The sequence below is a fragment of the Pseudonaja textilis genome, chromosome 2, assembly GCF_049901715.1.
Source record: "Pseudonaja textilis isolate UNSWEBS1 chromosome 2, rPseTex1.2, whole genome shotgun sequence".
Taxonomy (NCBI): Eukaryota; Metazoa; Chordata; class Lepidosauria; order Squamata; family Elapidae; genus Pseudonaja; species Pseudonaja textilis.
In genome coordinates this window covers 130,629,361-130,654,338 of record NC_141991.1, presented here as the reverse complement: position 1 = coordinate 130,654,338, position 24,978 = coordinate 130,629,361, and the positions used below count along the sequence as shown (strand labels likewise).

At 41.4% G+C, this 24,978-nt stretch overlaps 1 protein-coding gene across 3 annotated transcripts in view; it reads left to right on the top strand.

Annotated features, from left to right (window-relative positions):
• FMNL3 (formin like 3) overlaps positions 1–24,978 on the top strand; it is a 95,156-nt gene that overhangs the window by 57,703 nt on the left and 12,475 nt on the right. For all 3 annotated transcript variants that reach the window (XM_087925274.1, XM_087925276.1, XM_087925275.1), the window contains 18 exons: positions 1,645–1,753; positions 3,652–3,728; positions 6,887–6,980; positions 8,237–8,315; positions 9,736–9,842; positions 11,208–11,357; positions 12,399–12,500; positions 13,256–13,517; positions 13,611–13,679; positions 14,837–14,961; positions 15,687–15,889; positions 16,646–16,880; positions 17,827–17,895; positions 18,518–18,598; positions 18,949–19,078; positions 22,064–22,224; positions 22,900–23,001; positions 24,056–24,145. In XM_087925274.1, coding sequence (XP_087781400.1) covers positions 1,645–1,753; positions 3,652–3,728; positions 6,887–6,980; positions 8,237–8,315; positions 9,736–9,842; positions 11,208–11,357; positions 12,399–12,500; positions 13,256–13,517; positions 13,611–13,679; positions 14,837–14,961; positions 15,687–15,889; positions 16,646–16,880; positions 17,827–17,895; positions 18,518–18,598; positions 18,949–19,078; positions 22,064–22,224; positions 22,900–23,001; positions 24,056–24,145 — 2,245 coding nt within the window. The remainder of the gene's footprint in view (positions 1–1,644; positions 1,754–3,651; positions 3,729–6,886; positions 6,981–8,236; positions 8,316–9,735; positions 9,843–11,207; positions 11,358–12,398; positions 12,501–13,255; positions 13,518–13,610; positions 13,680–14,836; positions 14,962–15,686; positions 15,890–16,645; positions 16,881–17,826; positions 17,896–18,517; positions 18,599–18,948; positions 19,079–22,063; positions 22,225–22,899; positions 23,002–24,055; positions 24,146–24,978) is intronic.

Here is a 24,978-nt window from a genome sequence, read left to right as displayed (position 1 = left end):
TTCAAATTTTCTTTTACTACAGATTCTGTGGGCATGGCTTGGTGGGTGTGGCAGGAAAAGGATACTGTAAAATCCCCATTCCCTCCCCACCCCACTAACCTACTTTCCAGCTCCGTTCTCCTGTGCAGGGCAACAAAAGAAGACCCAACCAATCAGCTGGGACTCAGGGGACAGAGAATAGATGGGGACAGGGCCAGTCAGAGGTTGTATTTGCTGGTTCTCTGAACTACTCAAAATTTCCACTACTGGTTCTCCAGAACTGGTCAGAACCTGCTGAATACCACCTCTGGACAAGAGTCCCTGTAGTCCATGGCTTTTGGTTCGAAGGCAAGTGGGTGGTTTAGGAGACACATATGGATTGAGAGACAGGTTTAACCTGCACCTGAAAAGCCAAGTTGCTCAGGCTAAAAAAGCCCAAAGAAAATCAGCTGCTTTTAAAAGATTGAGCCTTCAGGGAGTTTATACTTGCTCAAAGGGGCAGCTAAAAAGCACAGCCATCTGCTGTGATGGCACTGGTACCTTCAGAGGGAAAGTCAATTGGTAAACTGTTGCTGCAATGATGATAATATGCAGGATATGGAAATAGATGCCGTCCAAAAATTTTAGTCTTCAACTCTCATCTATCCCAACCAGCATGATGAGCAAGGGATTGCGGGACCATAATTCAAAGTATATGGTAGGCATTAGAATGCTGTATTGGATAATACCCATATTAGCTCTGAAAAGTCCAGTGCCTTCCTGCATCTTATTCAAGGCTATAGTTTGGATCATCACAAGCAGGGAAAGGAATAGAACTGAATATTTGAGGAGAAAAAATAAATTTTATCATGATAACTTCTGCAGATGTCCTCTCTTAACTGAACATTCTTTTCTAGGGATGACATCTGAGAAGCGTTCACCTCTAGTTTCTCTCTGCCGCTCAGATGTTTAGGTTACATGCCACTCTTTTGGGAACTAGCTAGTTTCTCTATTCCTTGTGGAAGATATTATTTTCTTCCAATTTTTTGATTATTTTCCATCAAGAAAAATATAATTTTCTCTCCTGTTTTTTTTTAAAAAAAATTTTTTAAATTGATTTGCTTAAGTGTCTTGGTTTGGGTTTTCCCGATTTGGGCTGATAAAAAACAACACATGCCTTCATTTTGCTAAAGTAACTTTTTGAGGCTTTTTAAGGCTTTTTTTCCTAACAGAAACAAATAATAATAGATAATAATAATTAATAATAATGAAATAAAACATGGGGGAAATCCCTTGAATGGTTTGAAGTTGCTTCCCAGGAAAAATATTTTTTTTTCCTGCCGTTTATTTAATTTCCTTCATGCCCCAAACCTCTCTGTCTACCAAGATCTATAAAATAGGAAAAGAGGGGATAGCTGCAGGATGCCTTCTGACTGGCAATTCTAGGAGCCTTCTGTCTTTAGAACAGCTGCTATCAGATTGCAAGGAAGGTATTGGGGCCACCCAGACTTTTCTGTTTCCAAAGGAAAACATACATCTTGGGCAAATCTCTTGACAGAAGCTGGTGATTCTAATTTCGGTGTTCCTTCTTAGCTGTGGCTGTGACCTCATCCTTGGCAAGTGACAGCATTTTTCTGGAGAGGTTACTGCTCCTTGCTAAATGTAGGGTTCTCTTCTCTTTGCCAGATATACCACCCTTCCCAGCAGAAAAGCTCTGAAGAACTCACGGCTGGTGAGCCAGAAAGACGATGTGCACGTGTGCATCTTGTGTTTACGAGCCATCATGAACTATCAGGTATTGGCTGGCCTGAACCTTAGGAGGGCTGGCTTGGAGCTGGGAGAGGGGTTTTGGGGTGCTTAGCTGTGGTGAATTTGTAGGAATATTGGACTCTTGGAATCAATGGTTTTAAATTTGCGCATGCATTTTATTACATTTATAATTTTTTATTATGTTTATAATTTGGCTTTGCCTCAGGAGAACTTTTGGCTCAAACACCTGAGAGATTTGGGGGGTGGGGCAGGGAGAGAAAATAGGGTGGGAAAGTCAGTCTTATTGTTACTTCTGCTGGCACAGCACCTCCTGCTGGTCATTTTTTTCTTCTCCCCAAGCTTCACCCCCCCCCCCCCACTCCTTAACCTCAGTTGGTTTTGGCTGTCCAAGCAATGTAGCATCCTCTAATGTCAGTACCAGTAAAGAATTTCACTTAACTGTGCCTTAAAAGTTCCATTCTGTCTAAAGAATTTACTTGAAAATGGAGTGGCAGAAGATGGGGGGACACCACCACTAAATAGTGTATTTCCAAAGAGATAGCTGGGGTGGTGAGTTGATATGACTACCTCTTTGTTAAATTAATATCCTTTTCTTTTTCTTTTACTTCTCCCTCCCTATTATCTGTGTATTCTGTATGATAAGTTGTATCTATCTAACTACGCACCAGGTTTGTGTGTAACAAAGCTGTGCTATATGTGACATTTTAAAGGACTTAATAATTTGTTTATTTATATGAAATGTCTTTTAAAATATATATATATATATATGCCTGGCTACTCATTGTGACATCCCCTTTCAAGATAATTAGCTTAATGCAGAGTACAGAAATATATTAATTTAAAGGAAGCCAATAATAATAATAATAATAATAGTAGTAGTAGTAGTAGTAGTAGTTCACTGGAAACTGCCAAAAGTTTGGATTTGAGTATAGTAACAACTACTGGGAACATCAGGTTGAGAAGGTTCTGGAGAATGAAAAAGTCAAGATCTTGTGGGACTTCAGAATTCAGATGGACAGGCACTTGGCCCCACAACACACCTGACGTAACAGTAGAAAAAGAAAAAGGGTTGGTTTATTGACATTGCAATACCTGGTGATGCACGAATTAAAGACAGGCAGCAAGAAAAAAAATCACAAAGTATCGGGACTTACAAATGGAAGTTGAGCGACTTTGGAAAAAGAAATGGTGTGTTATCCCAATTGTAATTGGAGCCCTTGGAGCAATACCTAAAGGGCTACCTCGCTATTTGGAAATCTTGAATTTATCAGACTTGAATACCCTGATTCTACAAAAAACCACCCTATTTGGAACAGCGTATATCCTCCGACGCTACCTGAACAGTTCCTAGGGCTTCGTTAGGACTCGAGCTGTTGAGCTACTACCCACCCCCAAAGGCTGTGAATCTCACTAAAGAAATAATAATAATAATAATAATAATAATAATAATAATAATAATAATAATAATAATAATAATAATAATATATCATGAGGGACAAAAAAGGAAACTGTTTATATCTACTTTAAATAAATACCTTTCTCTGTATTTCTCCATAACTTTTTATCATTGCAAACCATCCTTGTTTCCAACTTCTCTCTTTTTTTTCCTCACTTCTCTTTCATTAATCACCTCTCTATGCAGTATGTGTCTATAGAGATTCTCAGTCATCCAGGTCCTGGCTGTCCCAAAGGTGATTTTTCAAAAGGCAACCTGACCTCTTGTTTTTCCTTGAAGATGTCAGAATTGAAGAAGCTTCTTAGATGAGAAGCGAAACTTGTTCAAGGAAAAACAAAGTCCAGTTACCTTTTGAAAAAGAACCTTTGGGTCTCTAGATATGCATGTTCCATCTTAAATAAGGCTATCTGTTTAGTTGAGTGTTTCTTATAACTTCTAATATTTATATAAATTCCTTTCCCTTCCAGTATGGATTCAATTTGGTCATGTCACATCCTCACGCTGTTAATGAGATTGCTCTCAGTTTGAACAATAAAAACCCCAGGTAAGACAATTTTATACTCAATGAGCCTCATGAAAATGAAGATTGTTGTTTAACGGTATACTAAGGCTTATATGGTGCGGTTTACATGGACTATGTTAATATTGAAAAACGAGACCAATTTCAATGTCATTAATTTTGTGTTTCCGATATCATGAGAATCATGGAAATATAAGTTTTCTGATAAGTTTAGAAACTAAAACTGAACTACCAGAAGTGCAGTCTTTATAAAAAAGGCAATAGGTATTTTCTGAACGAGTTGAAAGCGACTTAGAAGTGTTGTGTCCCATGGTATGAGGCCATACAAACTTTTCTTTTGACTTACTACCCCGGCTAATCAGGAAGAGTGAGCAGGTTTGTGAAATACCACAATAATTTGTAATACCTTTATAGCAAGAGTAACAGTACAACGAATTTTCCCTTTTCAGCAGTGGTGCATTTTTCAAACTGCCTTCAACTCTGAAAAAAAACTAAACAATACTGAAATTGTGGCCTATCTCCAGCTAGTAAATCTGATTTCAAACATATGTTAATTTGTAAAGCAGATGTGTGTTTGTTTTGCAGTATGTCAGTATTGTTTGGTCTTTCTGAAAGCTTTGTATACAGCCAGAAATACTGCCTGGATGTGTTGTTAATGTAAATTCATCGGTTACCTAAACTCTCCAGTAAAGTTACTTGATCATATCTTAAATAAGTTCAACAGTATTCCTTAACACTTGGCATTAAATAATGGTTGGATGCACATCTGGAGAACAGCAGGCATGTGAGCAAGTCATGTCTTTGGCATCTTTTGATATATTCTATAAAATAATATTTATGAAGATAACCATCACTAGAGTTTCTCTACAGCTCAGGGACTTTTTTTCTTTTCTTCCTGCACAGATGACACAATTTTGTATCTTATAATTAATTCCTCTCTTGATCCTTAGAAATTAAACCATGGTATGGGAGTGGTCTATTTGCTGGGACCCAAACACTTGCACCCATCCCATTAGATCTGGTAGGAGACATGGTTCCTGCCACTTAAGGAATGTCATCTAGGTCGCAAGGGTCTCCAACCTTGGCCATTTTAAGCCTGGTGGACTTCAACTCCCAGAATTCCCCAGCTAGCAAAGCCAAGGTTGGAGACCCCTAATCTAGGGGACCCAGGAAATGAGCTTTTTCTGTCATGGCACCCACCCTTTGGAACATCCTCCTCCCAGAGATTAGATGACCCTGACTCTGCCAGCTTTTCACAAGGGCCTGAAGTCATGACTATATGCCCAGGCACGGGGGTCAGTTTGTCAGAGTCCATGTGATGTGGTTATTTTAATTGCTGCTTATTGGTTTTTGCCTTGGTTAACAATCACTTATTTTATTTTGTTGTTGATTTTATTTTCTAACTGTTCTTAATCACCCAAAGTCACCACAGTGTGATGGGCAGCCATATACGTTGAACAAAATAAAATAAGCAGAATTTAAAATCATCTGGTGGGATCTGGTTTTTCCATTCATTAATCTAAAATCACATTCTCCTGATTTGGGAGACCATTAGTAATCAGTAAGTAATTCTGCATTTCATTCCACCAAAGTTGGGGTATATGGTTTCCTAATAAAAGAGATCTATCTGAACTAATCCACTGGACTCCATCAAATACACCACAGTAGTCTTCCTTGTAAAAAAAAAAAAACCAGACTTCTAGTATCTATAGCTAAGTATTTTCTACTCTATCTGGAACTGGCTTCCCCAGCTTTCAAAAAGAATTATTTCTTATCTGAGATAGGCAATGAACTGAATATGTGTAGGGTTTGATTTTTCTTTGCACTGTAAAACATGTGCTGAACTTCAGTTTGTAGATCTAGTATATTCTGTGATGCTTATAGGAATGTGGCTTCAGTGTTTACAAAACCTCCTAGGCTTTCCTTGAGATATATTGGGGAAAATGTTTAATTCATTGATGGAACGTGTATTTTACATATAAAAAGACCTCTCTATGAGGCTCATGGTTTCGATCTGAAACTTTTAAGGGGAGAGCCAGACCCTCTGCTACATGGAATAGTGATCAGATTTAGTACATCGTGACCTATCTTTTGATTTTAAGGAGCAGTCTCAACAATGACAGAATTGCAAATGGGGAAGGTTTTTTTTTTTTAATAGGAACTATTTAAAAAGTTCAGCAACAGATGGAGTCTTACCTTTATGTTGCGATATTCCCAGGACCAATAACCAAAGTTGACAAGAAAGGCCTAATTGGTTTCACATTTGGGTTAGTGCTGTGTGTATCATAAGAATAAAAATTCAGATAGTCCTCAACTTACAACAGCTCATTTAGTGACTGTTCAAAGTTACGATGACACTGAAAAAATAATAATTTATGACCGTTTTTCACACTCTCACAAATTGCAGCGTTCCCATAGTCATATGATTAAAATTTGGACACTTGGCAACTGATTCATGTTATGACTGTTGAAATGTCCTGAGGTGAGGAGATTACCTTTTCTAATCTTCTTGCAAGCAAAGTCAATGGAGAAGTCAGATTCACTTAACAACCATGATACTAACTTAACAACTGCAAGAAACTTAACAACAGTGGAAAAAAATATCATAAAATGAGGCAAAATTCACTTAATAAATGTTTCGCTTAACATCAGAAATGTTGGGCTCAATTGTAATCGTACTACTCTTTTCAGATGAATCTTCCTTCCTTCCTTCTTTCCTTCCATCCTCCCTCCCTCCCCCCTCCCTCCCTCCTCCCTCCCTCCCTTCCTTGTAAATTTTTATTAAAACTTTTACAAATAAAAAAATTAACACAAATTAATAAAGAGTAAAAGCCATTAAGGAAGAAAAAAGAAAAAAAGAAAAAATCAAAAGAAATAGAAAAAAAGAATCTTCCAATTTTATTTGCAGTAATGCTATGTTTACCAAAGAAAACTCACTATTATCTTTTTTTGTAACTCTCGAAACCACTAATCATAAGTGCATGTTTCTCTTTTATGCAAAAAGTCTGTTAGGAGTTTCCATTCAACCATAAATGAGGATATTGTTTTTTTCTCTAATCGAAGAGGTTAATGTAGCCATTTTCACAAGTTCCACACCAACCGTTTCTCCATTGTGGGCTCCGTAATTTTTTTTTTCCTAGTTGCTTGTCCATTAGCTTTGTGTTTCTCTTTTGTCTTCCCAGGACAAAAGCCCTGGTATTAGAACTGCTGGCAGCTGTGTGTCTTGTGCGTGGCGGCCATGAGATCATTTTGGCTGCCTTTGAGAACTTCAAGGAGGTGAGGTTGCTTTTATTATCTATTTGAAAATATAGGTTTCAAATTCTGAAGATCCAAAGGATTATGGATTTTGAAGCCCAACACATCTGGAACAGTACATTGAGATAGGGCAGGGGTGGGCAAACTACGGCCCGCGGGCCACATCCGGCCCGTTGGTCTTTTTAATCCGGCCCGCCAAAGATTGGTACAGAATTAAGGTTTGATGTGAATGATTGAATGATTGCATTCATTTGATTTTGACTTGTAATGACAGGCATTTCGACACCAGGTGGCGGCCCGTCTGTCAAATTTTAAAAGTCAATGAGGCCCCCCGAGCCAAAAAGTTTGCCCACCCCTGAGATAGGGTATGCAAATGTAAGGAAGCAGATGGAAACAATGGTTAGATGGAAGGACAACCCATAGATAGATGTAAATGGGGAGGGATGGAAACAGAAAAAAAAATTGATGTGATGGATAGTGACCATTAACTTGTTTTATTTTACCAAATGAGAACCCAAGTCAAATCTACTCAAGTTTCTCATATTACTTTGGGCAGAGTTTTTGATCGGTGAAGCCTGCCCCATCTTTTTGGTATTGCCTTGAGTCTCTGAGTAGAAATAAGCAGATAACACAAACCTGAATCTCATGATTTGGCCATGCCTGCATACCACCTTATTTTGCTTATATACTCCTACACCTGCTGCTGCTCACTTGCAGTCAAGATCTTCTCTGGATAACTTTCTTTAGTGTCTCATTTTCAGAAGTTCAGGTCAGAGACTCTTAGCTCTGGGATCTTTTCATCAGTAGCTTCTCAAAGAGCCTCACATTTTTCGGGAGGAATCTCCTCTTTCTTGTTGTGAATGACTCCTGAAGGATTACATGTGGATCATGTGTTTTATTAGATGTTCCATTTGGCTGTCAATCCTGTCAAAACATTCAGAAGCTTGATCTAATAAATAAAAGGCTAAAATGAATAAAGCCTGAAGTGATTAAAGGAAAACCAGCAGGCCCTAACGGTGGCTAACCTGTTCATACCTGTGTTTCTGTGGGGATAATTCAAACACAGTACTTGCTCTCCTGTACCATCTGCTCATAACAAAACTCGCTTTCTCTGGGTATGTGACCAGAGAAAGAAATTACTGCATGAAAGTAAGCATTGCACAGCTGTGTGGAGGAACACTTATGGAAATGTGTCAGATTCAGTGGAATGAAATGTATTTGGCAGGCTCATCAGGGCTGCTTCTTGTTTATGATTCGGGTGTGTTTTCTTTTCTTAGGTATGCAAAGAGCAGCATCGCTTTGAGAAACTGATGGAATATTTCCGTAATGAAGATAGCAACATAGACTTCATGGTAGGTAGGAAAAAAAGGTGTTAGGGAAAAAAGATATGGAAGAACACATTTGCTTTGGAATTGTGTATGCCAGCTGCTCATTGGGCCCAATGATGAGAGGAAACAATTGACAGATTAGATGCATATTTTCTGTCTGGATAATCAACCAATTTATAGGTAGTCCTTGGCTTACAACCATTCCTTTAGCGACTGATCATACTTTTGATGACCCTGCAAAAGTGACTTACAACTGGTCCTCTCACTTACAACCAGGGGTGGAATTCAAAAATCCCAGCAACCGGTTCAGTGCTCGGTTGCTGGGTGGGTGTGGCCATAGTGGGCATGGCCTACTGGAACTTCCGAGAGGGCTGTTTTTCGCCTTCCCGAGGGTCCGAAGGCTTCCCTCAAGCCTCTGGGAGGGCAAAAACAGCCTCCCTTTCCAGAGGTCCTCTGGAAGCCAGAAACAGGCCCATTTACGGACTTCCGAAAGGCCCCCTTTTTGCCCTCCCAGAGCCTCCGCACAGACCCTGCGCTTACCTTCATCCAAAACAGGCCGTGTGGAGATTCCTGGGAGGGGAGGACTGGGATGGCGGAGCCTGCCAGCCGGTTCAACTACCAGTTCAGCAAACCAGATGTAAATTTAACATCCAGTTCACCCAAACTGGTCTGAACTAACTGAATCCCACCCCTGCTTACAATGTTGCAGTATTTCCATTCATTTGATTGTGATTCTGACAACTGTCATGCATATATAATTGTTGCAGTATCCTACAGTCATGTGATCTTGTAAATTCCCAAGCAAAGTCAGTGGGGAAGGTGGCAGGGAAGCTTGCAAGTTGTGGTCACACGATGTCTCATTTAATGACCACACACCTTAATGATAAATTTTCTGATACCTAGTATGGTTGTAAGTTGTGGATTAACTGTATTCCATGGATAATGTAGGACTTCTGCTATCCCCAACTATGTTTGAGTTGCTATTGCGGATTCACCCATTCAGGAGATCTCAAGTCAACAGTGGAGCATATGCTTGGATTCAGAAAGTCATCGGTCATTTTAGGAAAGATTGGGAAAGGCTTCTATATGAAATTGTAGACAGATAAATCTATAAGCAGGAGTAAGGAGTCTTTATCAACCCAAGGAACAATTTACTTTAGGGAACTGCTAAAGAATATGGGTTAGATGGTCTCAGTGAATGAAATCTGAAACTTCCTCTTCCCCTTCCCCTTCTCCAGCATAAGATTAATCCATGGTTCTCCACATGGAGGGAGAGAATCTATGCATGGAAGAATGAGGGGACTTACCTATATTCTATAGCGTGTGCTGCACTTTAAAAATTAAGTTCTCTTCAGTTTTTTTTTTAAAAAAAATTCTAGAAGCTAAAGGAGAGTAAATAACTGAATCCGTGTGTCACAATCCGTGCCTTTTCTCTCTTTTATAGGTAGCCTGTATGCAATTCATCAACATTGTGGTCCATTCAGTAGAGGACATGAACTTCCGAGTGCACTTACAATATGAGTTCACCAAGCTGGGTTTGGAAGAGTTCTTACAGGTAACATTTTGTCCCATCACAAAGTAAACCTCAAGTGGCATTAAAATTTGACAATATTTAATCTCTTTCCCACATATAAGACTGGGCTTGCAGAAAGATAATTAGGCACAACAAAATTAGACCTATCACTTATATTGTGGTTTTATTTTTCCTGACCCCACAATTTTTATACATTGTTCAAGTCATCTACACAGGAGTGACTTTTTTGAATGTTGTACAATGCTTGCCTAGTTCTAGATGAAGGGCTCTTAATTTTAACTCACATATAGTGGCTTAAATTTATGTGGCAAATGAAAATATGGGAAACGGCTCAAAACTCATCAAATGTCTGCAAAATAGAGAACTCTCTCTTAAAAAACAAAGCAATTCTTTTGCTAACAGCATTTCTCCATAAGAAAAGGTATTTACCTCAGTCTACAAACCTGGTTCTCTGTGTTTAAATAGTTCTGCAATATGAGTTCAGATTCTAGAAGAAGGCGGGTTTCTTTTTTTAAAAAAATCTAGTAATAATGTGTGTCTGTTAACATTTTAATTTTAATTAAAATTAATTAATTAATTGTGGAAAAAGCAACTGCAGATAGTCTCCCAACATGAGCCATGACAACCATAAATGCCATTCTGTTCTGTTCTGTTCTGTTCTATTCTATTCTATTCTATTCTATTCTATTCTATTCTATTCTATTCTATTCTATTCTATTCTATTCTATTCCTATTCCTATTCCTATTCCTATTCCATTCCTATTCTAGTACACACTGAAGTGCTCTTGCAAGGAAGTCTCAGTCATGGGACCCATTGGTGATAAAATGTCACACATGTTTATCTCCTTATGATAACATTTCTGTTCTACCAATTTCTAATAAGTTATTTTTGTATGAAAATCTAGCATGCTTCCAAAGCATGTCGATATCACAGAAACATAGCTGACTTATAATCAAACCTTCTTTCCAGGGATCCTCCGATGGGATTTAAAGACTACTAACAAAACATCCATCATCTCATCAAATGATCGGATGGAAAATTCTGTAGGGATTAGGATGGGAGTGAAAGGAAATCATGATAAAGTTAACATATATTTGTATTTTAAAAATCTCAGATTTTTCCACAAATGGCTTGATAATTATCATGGAATACTTTAGTGGTTTATTTTCGTATGATACTTTCATTACTTATAGAGCTGTTTCCTGTATCTCCAGTTTGGGCCTCTGAGATGGATGGCTGAAATAGAACTTGTCCATGGGGTGCATCTGTGAGGAAGTCAGGTGTAGCTCAGAGGGGCTCTCTTTTGGCCTTGCTGGGGACCTGGTGGCATCCAGGAGAACACTAGGAGCCTCTGGCCTTTAAGACTGTTTCCTTCTCTTCAACAGAAGTCAAGACACACAGAAAGTGAAAAGCTGCAAGTGCAAATTCAGGCCTACCTGGACAATGTGTTTGATGTAGGTGGGTTGCTAGAAGATGCAGAGACCAAGAACGTGGCTTTGGAGAAAGTAGAAGAACTGGAAGAGCACTTATCACATGTAAGTGGACAGACTTTCCTTTAACATGGAAAAGTCGTACTGGATGGGCAGCTAATCCTGGAACCCATTTTGCCAATAGGGAAAAAGGCTATTTAATAAAATGTCCTTCTCCTTTGTTACTATTTACTCTTAAAGTAAAGAAATATATGTCATCGAACAAGGAAGTTCCATTCAGTTGCTAAACGTTTATTTATCCAACCCCTTTTAAGTTAGTGACAAGTTCACCAGCTTTTAGAACATAGGGATTTTCATTATGAAGAGTCCAATAGTTGATCCACCTACTGTGTACCTTAATTCAAGTACAGGTAGTTCTCGACTTACAACAGTTCATTTAGTGACTGTTCGAAGTCATAACATCACTGAAAAAAGTGACGTATGACCATTTTTCACCCTTTCAAACATTGCAGCCTCCTCATGATCACGTGATCAAAATTCAGATACCTGGCATATTTACAATGGGTTGCAGTGTCTTGGGGGGTCATGTCAACACCTTTTGCAACCTTCTGACAAGCAAAGTCAGTGGGGAAGCCAGAGTCACGTCACAACCGTGTGACTGACTTAACAACTGCAGTGATCCGCTTAACAACTGTGGCAAGAAAGGACATGAAATGGGGGTAAAGTTCACTTAGCAACTATCTCACTTCACAGCAGAATTGTGGTTGTTAAGTGGAGGGCTACTTGTAGGTGAGACAGTGATTTTTCTAGCCCTGCCTGGAGATGCCAGGAATTAAATTAGGAAGTTTTTGCATGCCATATAAAAGGTCCTGTGAATTCACTTCATTGTCTGAGGTGTAAAGTCTCCTGCCTGGGCACGCAAAGGGAAGAAGGTACAGTCAAGCTAAAATGTCTTTTTTAACTATTTCAAAAAACACTAATCGCTTGGTTTTTGCTAAAATGCCCCTTGTGACAGTCTCACTACCTCACTGATGAGAGTCTGCCTCACAAGTGAGTTGTTGAACATATCATTATCAAACAATAAAAACAGAGCTGTCTTGACTCAAAGGAAAGACCAATCAGTGATTCCTGTTCTGTGTTATTCAGTTGACAGAAAAGTTGCTGGATCTGGAGAATGAGAACATAATGCGGGTAGCTGAGTTGGAGAAACAACTGTTACAGCGGGAAAAGGAATTGGAGATTGTCAAGGTAAGTGGATCCAAGAAAGGGAATTGAAGGTGCTCTCCAGAGCATGGAAGTGTGACTGATGGTTTCATCTAGACTTTCCCGGAGAAGCTAATTGACAAGGTACTGTGGGGAAAGATAACTTGCTCATCCGCATGGATCTTTCTGGCCAAAGGGGAGAATAATATGCATCAGTTTTCATGGGTGTTATCATGAGTTGATAGTATCATCCAACAGGTCAAATGTCTATGGAAATTCTCAGTCATCCATCCATTCCATTTTATGAAAAGGCAAGTGGACTTTGGTCAGTTTTTTTCCTTTGAAAATGTTTCGCTTCTTGGATGAGAAGTGAAACATCTTCAAAAGAAAACCCAGAAAGTCCAGTTGCCTCTTGAAAAAAGCACCTCTGGGACAACCATGGCCTGGATGACTGAGAATCTCCACAGACATTCCCCACATACTCTTTTCCATATAGATGGATATGTTCTTCTTTTGAAGGAAATTACATTATGTAACTCATTTCTATTCTCAGAAATTGTATGGTTGGAGATGCTTGTGATTTTACACTTCAGCATACAATGACCTTGCAACCTTTCCCAGTCTGTATCTGCCAGCTGGGTTGGATTGCAACACTCAAACCTCCAATCCACCTGGAGGTCCCTGAACTGGGGAAGGTCTGATGGGATTGGTCCTTTGTGATTAGGATTGCCTGAGATGTTAAACAAGGAACGGCTTTTAGAGGTAAGAAAAACTCTATTGTATCTCTGTATCTGGGACAGGAGACGTACGAAAGTGCCAGCCACCAAGTTCATACATTGCGCAGAATTATCAAGGAGAAGGAAGAAGCCTTCCGACATCACTATACCTCACATCCAATGGGGAGTGACCACTTGCCGCTGCCACCACCTCCAGAGGCAGAGATCAATTTCTGTGACATCTCTGAGGATGAACTTTGCCTGCCTGTCCTGCCTCCTGTGGAGGCTGCCCCTCCTCCACCCCCTCCTCCACCCCCTCTTCCCCCACCCCCTCCTCCACTACCAGGTAGGCTTCTATTCTAGAGCTAACAAGCCAACATCTTGCCATGAGGGGAGTTGCCTTGTTCTGTTTATTTATCTGTTGTTTCTTTCCTCATAGATAAGTGTCCACCAGCTCCACCTCTTCCTGGTACATCTCCTTCGGTGATTCTCACAATGGGCTTATCAGGTAGATAGCAAGAACACTTAGACTTATACACTGCTTCATAATGCTTTACAGCATTCTCTGGGTGACTTACAGAGTCGGCATATTGCCCTCAACCATTTGGGTCCTCATTTTACCAACCTCGGAAGGATGGAAGGCTGAGTCAACCTTGAGCCCATCTAGATCGAACTGCTGGCGGTGGGTGGAATTAGCCTGCAATCATGCATTCTAACCACTGTGCCACCACCGGCTCAACATCTGTTCTCCCAAATAGACCTGAGCAGTAAAATAGCATGGGGATTACTGTATAATTGATGCTAATTGAATGGAGAAGGGTTTGAAGATAAATAATGTATGTAGTAATGTAGGTTCCACTTTAAAATATATGATTGTAGCCCTTATGGGTATAAAGTCTGAGGGAAATGCCAGAGAGCCAAAAAAGCCAATTAATAAAACTGAATTAAGCAACTAGAAACTGTTGCCGAGTAAATTATATAATATGGTTGAGAAAATGTATGTTTTCCCCAAAATGCAATTTATGTCATTTGTACAAATGGTTTTTCTTGGCATCCCATTTCATTGTTGTGACCTTGAATTTTTAATAGTTTGAATGTTCTTGGGGAAAATATTCTGTTGGACTAGAATAGCAAAAACTAAAATAATTTGTTTCCATTAAAAATAGATAGTTTAATTTTGGTTCTGGCTTCAGATATACGGCTTGAAATATGGGCGGTGGTTGGGGGTTTTTTTTTTTTTTTTTGGAAACAAGCCCCATTCTCTTCAGGAAAATTCATCTGTTTCTTTTGAAACCCAGATGAGGCATGTCATATCTGGGCTGCAAAAATAAATGACAAGGGGTACGCTGTAATTCTTTGTTACCATGTTAGAATTGTCTGGAGTTTTGCAGTCCAGATATGTATGCCTGTGAACAGATCAGTGAATAATTTCCCTCAGTATTTGCATACAGAAGCGGGAAAGGATTTGTTGACATGTCCAAATCACATAGATACTATTCTTCAGAAATTATGGCATAAGGGAAACTAACAAAAGTTCACCAAAACTCACCAGAAAATTGTCAGAATGAAAACTTTTTCCTCCGACTGATTTGTTGGGAATAGGTTGAGAATAACTTCTCTTTTCCATATGACCTAGTCATGCTTTGTTCTCTGTTTTGCACCAAGCAATCCGGATTAAGAAGCCCATCAAGACCAAGTTCCGCTTGCCAGTTTTTAACTGGACAGCATTGAAGCCCAACCAGATCAGTGGGACAGTCTTCAGTGAACTAGATGATGAAAAGATCTTGGAGGTGAGGGAAATGGAGAAGTGAGTGCTGGCATGAGTTGAGATTTTAAATACATAATTCCCAAAATGATTTTCTTTCTTAGTTCACAACCTGGGGTTTTGTTTCGGTTTTTGGACTGTTAGGATGCCATGGAGCTGAAGCTCTAATGCTGATTTGTTTTTAAAAAAAGTCTGCTTGTTGAGTTTGAGTGAGAGAAGGAAAAGTCGGTTTGACTGGGAGTAGAATTACAAGTAGAATTGGGAAGATAACACATATAAAGAGTAGAACAAGAATAAGAACCTGGAAGGACAGGAAATGATTTTAATTGTTGTAAGTTGTCTAGAGTCTCTTTTGTGAGATGGGAGAAGGGAAGGGAGGGAGGGAAGAAGGAAGGATGAAAATTGACAGAAATCAGGTGCTAGCAGCAATAATGGAGTAGTAAAGACAGATGCCATTTGATTTGAATTGTATTGAACATTGACATTTGTCTGCCACAGTTTTGCCTGCAAATGGAGCAGATAATCAGATTCTTCCACTGAAACTCACAGCAACCTTTGAACACCCATAGAACCTACTACCCAATCCTGGTGTATTATTAGAGCCCTCGGTTCCCAAAATGTACTGTATGGTGATATGCAGCCAAACCAGCAAAATACCAAGAAGTAAAAAAAAAACCACAAGCTGTTAGCAGTTGTAATTACTAGCCCCAAGTTGATGAGGTAACCCTCTCTTTCCTTTTTTCCCCCAAGGATCTTGATCTGGACAAGTTTGAGGAGCTCTTTAAGACCAAAGCACAGGGTCCTGCCATCGATCTCCTTTGCTCTAAAAACAAAGCATCACACAAAGCGGTCAACAAAGTGACCCTGCTGGAGGCCAACCGGGCGAAGAACCTGGCCATCACATTGCGTAAGGCAGGCAGGACCACCGAGGAGATCTGCAAAGCCATCCACACGTGAGTCTCCCATCCCACCAGCCTGTGGTTTTTCCTCTTAAGCAGGCAACCTTCTTCTCTGTCAGGAAGTGTATATCTGCAGGCATAATCAGGAAGGGGCCACGAGATATGCAAATAATAGGAGTAGAGCAGTGGTGGGATTCAAATATTTTTACTACCGGTTCTGTGGGCGTGGCTTGTGGGCATGGTGTGGCTTGTTGGGCGTGGCAGGGGAAGGTTACTACAAAATCCCCATTCCCTCCCCACCCCACTAACCTGCTTTCCAGCTCCATTCTCCTGTGCAGGGCAACCAAAGAAGACCCGGCCGATCAGCTGGGACTCAGGAGGCAGAGAATATGTGGGGGCGGGTCCAGTCAGAGGTGGTATTTGCCGGTTCTTTGAACTACTCAAAATTTCTGCTACCGGTTCTCCAGAACTGATCAGAACCTGCTGAATACCACCTCTGGAGTAGGGGATGCCAAAGCAAATTATAGGTGGGGTGCTCTTTTCTTTCTGAAACACTCTTTTTTCCTTATCAACCTTCTTCCTCACACAGCTGTCAGTCAAGATAAAGGCAGATCACTTTTTCCTAACTAGGGCTTAAGTTTTAGGTCCCATGGAGCTAGGCCACAAGCTTTACGAGATTCAAAGTTGCCGATTCCTCGGCGAGAGGATCACGGAATGCTAAGAGAGCCTCTCCCCTAGCGTCCTTTGCCCATCCATAGCCAGATGCTCTATCTCTGATAGAGGGACTTCCTTCGTTGGGGCCCCTTTTAGGTTTGACTTGAAGACCTTACCAGTGGACTTTGTGGAGTGCCTGATGCGCTTCCTGCCAACGGAGAACGAGGTCAAGCTGCTGCGCCAGTATGAGAAGGAGAGGAAGCCAGTGGAGGAATTGTCCGATGAGGACCGCTTCATGCTGCACTTCAGCAAAGTCGAACGCCTGACCCAGCGCATGGCCATTATGGCGTTCCTGGGAAACTTCAGTGAAAACATCCAGATGCTCATGCCGGTAACACAAGTTCTTTTTAGAGCATTGTAACGATAGGACCTTAAGCGGTACTAAGTTTAAGGCGATTCCTTTCTGAGTAGATGTACATATAGGACAGGAAAGGATGTGCTCGAGGTTGATCTTCCTATTTCTTCTGTTCCTGGAAGCCAGCTGTGTGTCTACAATGACACTACGGCATATTTTTATAATGCAGAATTTCATAGAATGACAATTACACTGTCCTTTTGAAAAATCTGTATTTTCCTACCTGGGCTGCCTGAGCAAAATGGGGGATGCAAGCAAGCAGGTGGGGCCTCTAGAATAAATTACATTTTTTGATTGCCTCAGGTGTAACTTCCACTAACTTCAGTTTAGGAAAGGCATAGAAAATCTTTATCCTTGAGATCCAACAGGATAGTTGTTAGGGAGGAAGAAGGCATCTGCACTGGGTAGGAGTCTCATGGATTCTACTCACTCCGTCTTTGTGTTTTCTTGATGCACACAGAGATCTTGTCCCACTGTGGTGTGATTCTACCTAGGTTCCCAAGTGATCATTTTTTTCTCCTCTGTGCTAATATGCTTACAGTGTTCATTATTCTTCCTTCCTAATTGTTGTATTGTCCTTTCCTCGGGGAAGTGTTCAAAGCAATTAAAAACCAGACGCTAATATTTTTTTCACCTAACTTTAAAATGTGTGTGCATATGGAGGGATGGATTTATGCTCCAGCTGAGTTGTATGTAATAAAGTATGTGAGACAAGGAAATTGATTTCAAGAACAAGATGTTAAGGTCCATGTTTCAAGTTCAATAAATGGATCTCTTCGCTTTCAAACAAAAACAAAAACCAGATGATTAAACCATGCCCAAATTGGTGTCGCTTCCTAAGGAATTTAGCCCTCTCCAAAATACAAGAACTGTTCAGGTGCTAAACTAGCAATAATACTGTTATGGTGTTTGCCTCTTATAGCAACTCAGTGCCATTATTGCTGCCTCGGCGTCCGTCAAATCGTCACAGAAGCTCAAGCGAATGCTAGAGGTAGGTCAGTCAGCTGGCATTAACATCGTTAACAATGGGAAGTTGGAGCACAATCACCACCATTTACTTCACATACACTTTTTGGAATGCTAAAATTCAACCCAGATGAAGCAAAGAGGCAAACGAAGGGAGCCTCTAAACCTGTGAAAGGCTTATTTTCCTTTTTTTTTAAAAATTGTAATTTTATTAAGCTCATCGAGGCATAAAATATAAATGAAAATAGTGGGAAAAGGGGAGGAGGGAAAGCAAAAATTTGTACCCGATGACTATTAAGTATTGTACCTTATGATACTTGATGAATGTATCTTTTCGTTTTATGTGCACTGAGAGCATATGCACCAAGACAAATTCCTTGTGTGTTTAATCACACTTGGCTAATAAAGAATTCGTTCATTCATTCATTCATTCCAAAAGTGCAGGGTAAAGGGGACAAGAAAAAGAAAAGCATTTACTTCTGTCTCTTTTTAGCACATGAGAATAGCACAATAACATTACAGCCTCAACTTTTTACTTTTACATTGCTGTTCAGGAGCTGTAGGCTCTAAGTTGGAATGTAGTTCCTTGCAGAGGCAGAGAAAATTCACCTCAGGTACTTGTTCCCTCTCCTCTTCTCTCCCCACAGATCATCCTGGCCCTTGGCAACTACATGAACAGCAGCAAGCGTGGCTCAGTTTATGGGTTCAAGCTGCAGAGTCTGGACTTGGTAAGGGAAGAGGCATAGAAAAGGGTCATATATAGTTATGATCCATATATCTGTAAAAAGTAGCCAAGTGGATTTGCTAGAGATATCCTAAGACGAAGGACGTTAGTTATTATTGTCCTGTCACAACTTACACCACTGTGCACTTTTTCACACTGCCCGTGCCTCTGAATTCTAATGAATGAATGCATTTCCCCACAGGGCATTCCAAGCCAATGTCCATGCATGTGACTGAACAGATGGGATTGTCTGTGTTCACATGCATGTACCGTAGACTCCCTGCTGGTCTAATCTTTGCACGCACGGATGCTGATGTCTTGATAATCGGTTCTTCCTTATTTCTATCCTGAAAGCTGTTGGACACCAAGTCCACCGACCGGAAGTTGACTCTTCTACATTTCATTGCCATGATGGTGAAGGAGAAATACCCTGAGCTGAGCACCTTCTGGCAGGAACTGCACTTTGTGGAAAAAGCGGCTGCAGGTAGATGGTCCTTGCAATCATAACAACCATAAATGCCATTTTGGTTTCGTCCTGGTCTTAGTGAGGACCCCATTAGTTGCTTCATCTCCAGTCTCTCCTTCATTTACAAGATCAGCAGCATTTTTTTTTTGTTATCTATCTGGAGGTGGTATGGAAGTCAGAGGCAATATTTTCTGGATATGTACAAGCCTCTGAGAGGATCATGATCTGTAAAGGGAAACTACCTGCAATCTGATATAATATATAATATCATGTATAGCATAATGTATGAAACAGATATTGCTGCACTTCACTTAGTATGAAGATAGTTTCCAGAAAGGGTAGCGGTGAAGCAAGGCAGGCACTAAGCAGACTGATAGGTGTGGTGGTATATCAATGCATGGGGTATAATTGGGAGCGAATTTCATGTTCCTAAGTTGCTCAGACTAAAAAATGGCCTTGAGACCACACACTTAAGTTTCTAACAACTTAGAGCAGGGGGGGTCAAACTGGATTTCCTCGAGGGCCAGATCAGTATTATAATTCTCCTCCATGGACTGAGGGTGGGGAGTGGGGGGACAGACACTTCCTGCAGCAGTCTGCTGGCCAAAACGGGGTGCCCATTTTTGACTGACAGAGTGGTGCTGGAGTCTGGAGAGGCCAAAAACAGGCCATGAGGGGGCCTCGTGAAGCCTCCACGCAGCCTGTTTTTCGCCTGCAGAGTGCTGTAGGAGGCCATGAAGGCTGAAAATAGATTGCCCATTTTGACCGGCAGATGCACTGCGGGTCGGTCCTTTGATATTTCCAGCCTGGCCCTTTGGGCCAGATTTAAGCACTCCATGGGCCGGATTCAGTCCATGGGCCTTGAGTTTGACACCCCTGAGAATGGGGCCCTCCAGAGGCATTGGGCAACAATATTTTCTTCCAGTGTTCTTGGAGCTGATGGGAATTGGTATCCAACACTCCCATCCGGAGGGTTAAGGAGCTCCCTGCCCCTGCTGAATAGGGGCAGGCCAATCCTGTCAGGGGCTCTCACGACAGCTGCTGCTCTTTTAGCTTGAGAACGGCTGCAATAAACCACAACTTTCCACGGCTGCAATAAACCACAGTTGTAGAGATCAGCTGTGCTCATGTACACAGGAAGCTCTTTGGGTTTCTTTCTTAGGGTTCAAACAGGCTTCCCACTGATTTGCTGGATTCAGATGGCCCAATTGACACAAAGACCCAGCCTGCCCCTCCTCCTGTGTAAATGGCTTATCGCGTAATGCAGCAGCATTAAAAGTAATCTGAAGCTGCCACAATGATAAAGGCAGCTGCCTTCTTGGCCACTGTCCCAGACTTTGTTATGCAGCATGTTAACTGTGGTCATTCTTTTGCAGCTCTAGGAAATGGATAATGTAAATAATTTTGGTGGGGTTGGAGGTGCCTTTTTATAGCTGGTACGGCGGCTGGAACAGAAGGGATGCCATTCAAAGAAGAGAGTAACAGAGTGACAAGAGAATGATCGCCTCTTGTGCAGGATTGCTGTGCAAGTGACTGAAGGAAAGTGTCTTCTGAGCTTGCCTAACATAAGTTATCTGGGATCAGTAACTCAAAACTAACCAGGTTCCTGATTCTGCTGTGAAAATTAGGTTTCTGATTCACACAGTGTGCTTTGTCTTTCAGTGGCCAGGTTAATTATGTTTTGTGAACCCAGCTCATTTCAGGAGGTCCATAAGATTCAAAGCTTTACTTCTCAATCTTTTTCCTTGATATCTCTGAATGGTTTATAACCAGGGACATGCTGATTAATGTATAACAAGCAACTCAGCTCCATAGCCACAGCTCACTGCTAGCCACCAGACAGCTGATTCATCTACTAGCTCGGCTCTGTTCCAAACTGATTTGCAAAATTCCAGAAAAACTTAACAATTGGCTCTGGTGAGCTGATATAAGCTGGCTGTAGCACATCATGGTTTAGAAGAAAAATTTGTGTGGGATTCATAGTTGCCTCCCCTTTCCTCTGACAAACTTCCTGTGCAACTTTGCAAGTAGTTGGAGCCAGTCCATGGCATCCCACGAAAGCCTCAGTGCCCCAACTGGGAGTTCTGGGAAATGTACCATTTGAAGGCATCAGGGTGAGAAAGGCCATGTTTATAGAAGCTGGAGTGAGAGATGATTGGGGAACAGACTGTATTTAGAATTCACCACTTGTTTTTAATTAGTGTGTGTCCATTTGTTGATGGACAGGATTTTTTGCTGAGTAACCTAAGAGAAGATCACTGATCTTGAGAAGGTTGAATGTTGAGTGTGGGAGGGGGAGATGGGAAGAGGTGAAGACAAGAAATGATATTATCAAGGAGACAAGGAGAAGAACTGAAGGATTAAGCCAAATACTTAAAAGACAGTTTTGTCAAATTATGTTGACTTGTGAAAGCTAGTATAATGGAATCCAGTTCTTTGAGCTGCAGGATATATTGTTAACAAATTAGTGTAGCAGTGGAGAACAGCTTAAACACAACCCTGGGAGTCATAGAGAATTAAATACAAAAAGCATGACTTGTACCTACCAGTACCAGGTATCTCTGAGCACGTTTTAATCCTTGGATATTTTTCAGTATCAGAACACAATTGACCTTGTGCTTGAATGTTGCACTAAGTTATTCAAAACATTCTGTATGTCCATCAAATTTGGGCTGGGGGAGGAGCCATTAAGCACGTGTTTAGGCCAAAGGGGGCACCACAAAATTGAGAACATGGCTTTGAATATGGCTACATTATATACAAAAGAGGAGGGCACCAAGATTTGTCAGTGCTTAGGACACCAGTGAGCCTTAATCCGCCACTGGGTTGGAGTGGTATTTTATTTCCCCAAAGATCTGCCTGTAGATCCTGACGCACCTTCTGCCCGTCTCTGGCACAGAAACCCAAATGTTTTCCTAGCACGCTGTGACCCTATAAACGCTTTGAAAATTCTTCAACCCAAGTTGTCCTGAGACCCACCTGGTGACTTCCCTTACTCCGCAGTGTCCCTGGAGAATGTGCTGCTGGACGTGAAGGAACTGGGGCGTGGAATGGAGCTGATTCGGCGGGAGTGCAGTTTGCACGAACACAGTATCCTGCGTAACTTCTTGATCGCCAACGAGGGAAAGTTGGACCGACTCCAGAAAGACGCTAAGACAGCGGAGGTGAGTGGAGGGGCAACTAGGACAAGGATTAATGGAGAAGAGCTTGCAACCAAAACGTTGCTCCTCTGTGCTGCTGAAGCATTCAAGTGCACGAAGCCAAATACTGAGTGCAATGTCAACTCATAAAGCATTCCTATGCCTGTTTTAGAGTTGCCATAAATGTGGGGGGAGGAAATCTGGAGGAGCATGGCGGCAGTTTAAAACCAGAAGTACATTCCACACTTACCTTACCAAGATTGTAACTAAACTACCAGACCTTCTGCCTTCGAAAATCATCATTTCAATATTCCTGACGTACACCTTGGACCATGTACGAAAGTTGTGCTATGTATGATTTTTGCAGATATATTTAGTGCCAGATTTGACTAATCCGTATTTATTCGAAGGCAGGTATGTGTGACTGACATCAGAGAGAACCTTGTTCCTGCTCATCTTCTTGTGCAGAAAGTCAGATTGTGTGGAGAAACGGATGCCTTTTCTTGACAGTTGTTGGAAAACGCTGCTCCGTTGTGTGGGTCAGATTTCTGGGTTTGCAGTGCTTAATGCAATGATGGTTGTTTCGATACTCAAGCCTAAAAGTCCTGGCAGTTAAGCTTGGTAGCCTTCTCTTCCTACAGCAAACCTGAAGGCTGCAGAAGCTACTGTTTCATTCATCTTGCTTATCTTTTGTGACAGGAAGCCTACAACACAGTCGTGCGCTATTTTGGCGAGAGCCCAAAGACGACACCGCCCTCGGTTTTCTTTCCAGTCTTTGCCCGTTTCATCAGATCCTACAAGGTGAGGGTTGGGAAGCGGAGATTCAAGATCAAGTATTTTTCAACCTTAATTGCTAAGGTTGAAAAATGCTGTTCTGGCTGGCTCCTTTAGAAGCAACAGAACTGCCTGCTTGGTCCTGCATGAATGTGGGAGCCCAGTCATAAATGTCTCACACTAAGCTCTGCTGGACATGGTCCAAGAGCAGGGAGCTTTGGCTAGGACTAGGCATGGCCAGTGAATAAGGGAATTAGAACTTTCTTCCTGTGTGGGCTAGATTGAAGATCTCCGGAATGAAGATCTCCTGTGCCAGCTCACTCATCTCAGCCAAGAAGCTTTCCAAAATGTTAGCCTCCCCAGAGCATCTTCCAGAGCAACCATCATCTGCATTAATTACAGACACCTCCCCATTGTTGGGACAAGCCATCACAGATCTAGGATCAGAGCTGACAAGCACAGCCCAGAAAGAGGAAGAGAATAGTAGGCCAGTTGGCAGGGAAACAACCAGATGGAGAGAGAGAGATGGAGAGAGAGGTGGTTTCTTTAAGCAAAAAAAGCACTTAGAATCAGAGAGTGCAATAACCTGGTGTCTTTATGGTTATCAGCAAGGGTGGTTGCTACCAGTTCTCCCCGGTTCGGGCAAAGAACTGGTTGCTAAATTTTTTGAAGCCCACCCGTGGTTAGCAGTGGCATAAACTACTCTCTTATATCACTTGATTCAAAGTATGGGTAGTTCTTGGTTTCTGACAGTAATAGAGCCTGCCTATCATGGCCATGACAGTCATAAAATCGGTCACATGACAGAACTGATTTTACAATCTTTTGGGAGCAGTTGTAAAGCAGGCACCATGATCGTTAAGCAAACCAGGTTGAGGTGTTCACAGTTGTTTCTCTAAGCAGTATTCCCAGTGGAATAGAGAATCAGGGCCTGATGTATTGACATAGCCCTTGCTGTAGACTGAAGCCCTTGACGAGGCACCTGCCCTTTCAGAATTCATTAATACATTTATTATGGCAAGTTCTTTCTTGCTGATCAGTGCTTCTCTACCCTACAGTTGCACTGTTCTTTCTCTTTCAGGATGCAGAGCAAGAGAATGAACTGCGCAAGAAGCAGGAACAGGCCCAAAGGGAGCAGGCCTTGGCCCAAGAAGCTAAGAGGCTAGAGAAGGTAAGAGATGCTCCAGGCAGGACATCATGTTGTATGATTGGCAACAATTCGAGAAGCCACTTGTGTGTTTGTGTGTGTGTGTGTGTGTGTGAACTCACAGGAGGATTGTTTCATTATTATGTCTCATGGTCTTTGGTAGAGCTTCAACTTGCTTGTAATATATTTTATTATATTACAGTATCAGTTGCTACTCTTGGCTGGTATCTCATTAGAGAATGGAAGGACATCTAGCAAAGCATGGGATGGTTCACCAGAAAAGGTGCAGCCTACACCATCTGCACCTGCTTCTAGAATGGACCTCCTACTTGGTCTCTGCTTCTCTGTATTCTGACATGATCATTGGTTCCTCGTTAAAAGAGATGTTAGCTTTCCCATGGCTTTCTATCATTGTTAGGGTAGAAATAATATCAAATATAAATATTTCAGCCTGGGCTGCCTACTTATCTACAAATCTGTTCCCAGGGAAATTCTTGACCTTCTGACTCCAGGGGCAGATAAGAACCTTCCTTGGTGATAGAATGCCTTGTGGAGGAGCTCAGGCAGAGTCTTAGTCTCATGTTAGTGTGTATTTGCACTAACAAATGATATTTGCAGATGGTGTCAGTCTGGGCTGACTCATAGTATTGTGAATGAAAGGAAATGTGGTTGAATGAATATGAGATAAACTCCAATTTGAATTTCCCAACCTTCTTTTGGATCGGTCACAGAGCAGGATGTATGTTGGTCAGCAGGGGTGGGATTAAATTTCTTAACTGGTTCTGTGGGTGTGGCCTAATTTGTGGGTGTGGCTTGGTGGGCATGTGACTGGGTGGGCATGGTTTGTATGTAAATAT